Source organism: Euprymna scolopes, chromosome 5 (genome assembly GCF_053919585.1).
Source record: "Euprymna scolopes isolate OS-2025 chromosome 5, ASM5391958v1, whole genome shotgun sequence".
Classification (NCBI taxonomy): Eukaryota; Metazoa; Mollusca; class Cephalopoda; order Sepiida; family Sepiolidae; genus Euprymna; species Euprymna scolopes.
Genome location: NC_136486.1, coordinates 23,633,812 through 23,638,522, shown reverse-complemented (window position 1 = coordinate 23,638,522; position 4,711 = coordinate 23,633,812). Strand labels below are relative to the sequence as shown.

The window sequence follows — 4,711 nt, the reverse complement described above, 5'->3', positions numbered from 1 at the left end:
AGGACAAAAACCAACTAAGAATTTTCCTAGTGACATATAGCCGAGTGGTCCTAGACGTTGTATCAAAGTTTACAGTTACCCCAAGGTGCTGAGTTCAATCCTTAATTATTATTATTATTAGATACAAAAGACCATACCAAGTAATACTAGAAGGCAATTTTATGAGATATCATCGGCACATACCTAATTAACCTTATATTTCAATGTAATTTTATGAGATATTATAGAGCAATACTAAGTAATCCTTATATGCCAATGCCATTTTATGAGATATCAAACCCATACCAAGTAATACTAATATTCGATGCTATTCTGTAAATAATTTATCATTTAATGGAATTTTATTAGATATATATCATAGACCCATACCAAGTGATACTCATATTTTAATACAATTTTATGCGATACCATAGATGCATACAAAATAATGTTACTATTTCTTATGCCATTTTCTGATATATCAGACACATTTTATAAGATGTTATAGTATTATACTAGGTAACACATACTTCAATGCAATTTCATGAGATATCATAGACACATACCAAATTAATCAAATATTTCAATACCATTTCATGAGTTCTAGACATACACTAATACTAATATTTTAATGCCATTTTTACCAGATATCATAACCCTATATTTAGTAATGGTAATATTTCAATATGATTTCATGTGATATCATGGACCGATACCAACTAACACGTACTTCAATAAATTTTACAAGATATCACAGACTCATATTAATGTTCTAATGCCACTTAATTAGATATCACAGACATAACATGTAATATTTAAATGTAAATTAATGAGATTTCACCGACAAAAGTAAAAAAAAAAAAATTTTTTATTTATGAGAAGGAAAGATTATTTTAAGGATCGGGTTTTTTTTTTTTTATTTTCGATACTTATCGGCTAAATTCATGTACAAAACATAAATAAAACCCTACCAGGTATATAAATTTTTCTTTGTAAAATTTGCAAAAAATAGGGTCAACAGTTTCAGAATTTATGAGGAAGTTACGAGACCACACGAGAACATGTTCCTTATAAGAAAAAATTCATAAACGTTCCGGTCAGGAAACTCATACCGAGGGATCGGTAGAACCTCATGCGTAAAAGAAGTAGAAAAATGCAACAGTTGCAAAAGTCCAAATCGCATGAAAAAACGCGAATTCTTAGCGAATTAGTTGAAATTGAAAAGAAACTGATTAGTTCTCTTCAAAAATCACGCGAAAATGACGAGTACAAAGCTGTTGGTGCTATAAAGCGCAACCCTAAATATTTCTACAATTATGCCAAGAAATTCTCAAGTATTAAGTCAGCGATAGGTCCTCTCATTAATCATGCCGGGCAATTAACCACTAATAGTGCTGAAATGGCCAGTTTACTTGCTGATCAATACGAATCGGTTTTCAGTAAGCCCATTAGACCAATACCGTCAAAACCTGAACCTGAACCAGATGACGACACTAAACCAATGCTTACTGATGTTACGTTTACACAAAGAGACCTGACCGACGCGATAGATGAACTCAGAGCCAACTCTGCGGCAGGTCCCGACCGTTTCCCAGCGCTACTCCTTAAGGAATGTAAAAAGCAGCTGGCTAAGCCACTATTCATATTATGGAGGGCATCACTGGACAAAGGGATAGTCCCAGCCGACTCTAAGCGCGCTAACATTATCCCAATATACAAAGGTGACGGTCGATCTCTCCCCAAGCAATATCGATCAGTGGCACTAACATCCCACATTACGAAAGTATTCGAAAAGGTCCTTTGAAAGTACTTGGTGGAATTCCTCAACAACCACAGTCTGTTCAATCCAGGGCAGCATGGATTCAGAACCGGAAGATCCTGCTTAAGTCAGATTCTAATCCATCATGATAGGATCATTAATACTCTAGACAATGAATGTAATGTCGACGTGATATACCTAGACTTTGCAAAGGCGTTCGACAAAGTGGACTTTGCAGTAACCATCGAAAAGCGCCAACATCTTGGAACTGGAGGTAAATTGATCCTATGGATTAAATCATTCCTAACAGATCGCTACCAGACAGTTGTAGTAAATGGCTCTGCATCTCTCCTGACCAAAGTGCAATCCGGTGTTCCCCAAGGTTCAGTACTTGGTCCGCTGCTGTGCCTCGTACTAATCGGCGACATAGACGAAAAAGTCAAATCGTCTTTCTTCAAGTTTTGCCGACGACACCAGGATTGGCAGGAAAATAAAAGATTCTTCTGATGTACAAGCTCTCCAAGATGATCTAGACGCTATCTACCAATGGGCGGATGACAACAATATGCAGTGTAACTCCGGGAAATTCGAGTGTATCAAATACGGTAGAAGGAAGGACCTGAGAGAAGCATCTAAGTACTCGACCCAAGACGGGAAGCTAATTAAAACCAAAGATACTGTGCGCGATGTGTAATAAATTGCGAACAGACGGGCTTACCTGACAAACGCTCGAGGTGTGCACTCTGCAAAGCGGGCACGTCCAAAGAAAAATGGCAAGATGGCGGCGGCCGGTTAATATTGCCAAGTAATCACGCAAAATCTCGTGTTCTCTCGCACACACGAGAGTTCAGCTTAGCATAAAAACGGGTCACTGTGAGCAAGAAGGGAGAAGGAAAAACGTAGTCAAGACAAAGACGACGCTTCTGACGACTGAGAAGAAAGAGAGCAAGAAGTAGAAGAGGAAGAAGAGAACGATACATGAGAAGACGAGGTGTGTGCGGTTTTGAGTAAATCAAAACAGACAGAAAAAAAACTCTGATTACACGCGATCTGGGAGTAACGTTGGATTCTGATGGTACATTCACCTCCCAAATCGACAAAGTTTGTTCAACTGCACAGAGCCTTTCCAGTTGGATTCTACGCACTTTCAAAACGAGACAAAAAAACCTAATGCTGACACTCTGGAAGTCGCTGGTGTTGCCGCACATTGATTACTGTTGTCAGCTGTGGACTCTGGACAGAAAAGGTCATATTCAAGCATTAGAGGCCATCCAGAAGTCGTTTCTAAGAAAGATAACTGGTTATAGTCAATTGAATTATTGGCAACTGCTGGATACGTTGAATATCAAATCGATTCAACGCAGGCAAGAAAGATATTCAATCATCTATACCTGGCGTATGATGGAGAACCAGGTGCCCAACGCTGGTATACAGCACCATATCTCAAAACGTGGCAGAAGGTGTGTGGTACCACCCCTAACCAGTGCCAGGGACAACTGGATCCGACAGCTCAGGGAATCGAGTTTAAATTCCCGGGGTCCTACGCTCTTCAATTGCCTACCACGTAACATCAGAGAGATCACGAACTGCAAAACAGAATCGTTCAAGTCGGCGCTGGATACCTGGCTGAAGTCTGTACCAGGCGAACCTCAGATCCCCGGTTATACCGCTATGAGACGCAGTGAATCCAATAGCTTACGCCACATGCTTGTCTGTGTACAGAGGGACAGCGAAACGGTGCAGTGGTCTATTGATTCGATGCCGCCTATACCGTCCAAACTGGAGGCCGCTTGCCGCAGTGACCTTGGAGGGCTCTGACCGCCGAAAGACATCACACACAACTCACACACACAACTGAAGAAACTCATCCACCGTAAAGCAAAACAACTAAACAAAATTTTATGACTTCATATTTTAAGATAGGATCAATAAATAAAACCCTACCAGGTATATCATTTTTCTTTGTGTAAAATTGCAAAAAATAGGGTCAGCCGTTTCAGAATTTATAAGGAAAAAACTCATCCACCGTAAAGCAAATACAAAATTTTATGACTTCATATTTTAAGATAAGAACTTGAAGCACGAAACCTTTTTTGAAAATTAAGAAACCAAAAAAATGTTCAGATGCCGTAAAGCAATACAACAAAACAAATTTTATGACTTAATATTTTAAGATAAAAACATCTTGAAGCGTGAAACTTTTAATAATTAGTTGATTTTGCATTAAAGTAACCGAAAAGTGTTGAAATACTGTAAAGCAAAACAACTAATGGTTTTACTGTACATAAATTACAATACATAAATTTGGGGAATTTTGAAAGTTTAATGAGTAATCGAATTACTTTATGAAAAAAGACATAAAAAAGGCGTTTTAAAAGACAAACCTTAATATAAAGATTTGGGCACACAACCTGTGACCCTTTTATTTCATTCCGAATTTGGGCAGAAAACATGGATCAGATAATTGAATTTTTCAAAGAAGTTTAGAAATAAAAAAACAATAAAACAAACAAATCACAATACACGACTCACACCAAAACCTTCGCTAATCCGTGAAATGTTTGGATGTCATAAAATTAAACCACTAAACAATTACATGAATAAATATGTAAAATATACAACACTTGGTGCTTAAGGCTTTTCCAAAAATTACTGTATTCGACATTAATTTAAAAATATTGACATGCAATAAAACAAAAATTATTAATTGTTCCAAAAACAACAAAAAACTCTGCATATATTTTTTCGTTGTCCTTCGAAATGTAAATATTATTGCATGTGTAAAAATCAAATGTTGTGAGGAGATACAAATTTTTATTTATCGATTTTCAGTATTTGCTCCAACGTTAGTAGAACTAGGTTAAAAGTTATGAAAATGTGAATGGCGATTAAGGCACACAGAATCAGCTTCGTTTCCACCATCGTAAGATAACGTCAGGATAAAATGCATTTTAGTCTGACGATTAATGAAAT

At 37.1% G+C, this 4,711-nt stretch overlaps 1 protein-coding gene across 1 annotated transcript; it reads left to right on the top strand.

The window, feature by feature from the left end:
- The first annotated feature begins 1,132 nt into the window (after positions 1-1,132).
- Positions 1,133-1,783, top strand: LOC145276564 (uncharacterized). Its single transcript, XM_080127759.1, has one exon. The coding sequence runs from the start codon at positions 1,133-1,135 to the stop codon at positions 1,781-1,783; it is 651 nt and encodes a 216-aa protein (XP_079983885.1).
- The last annotated feature ends 2,928 nt before the right edge of the window (positions 1,784-4,711 follow it).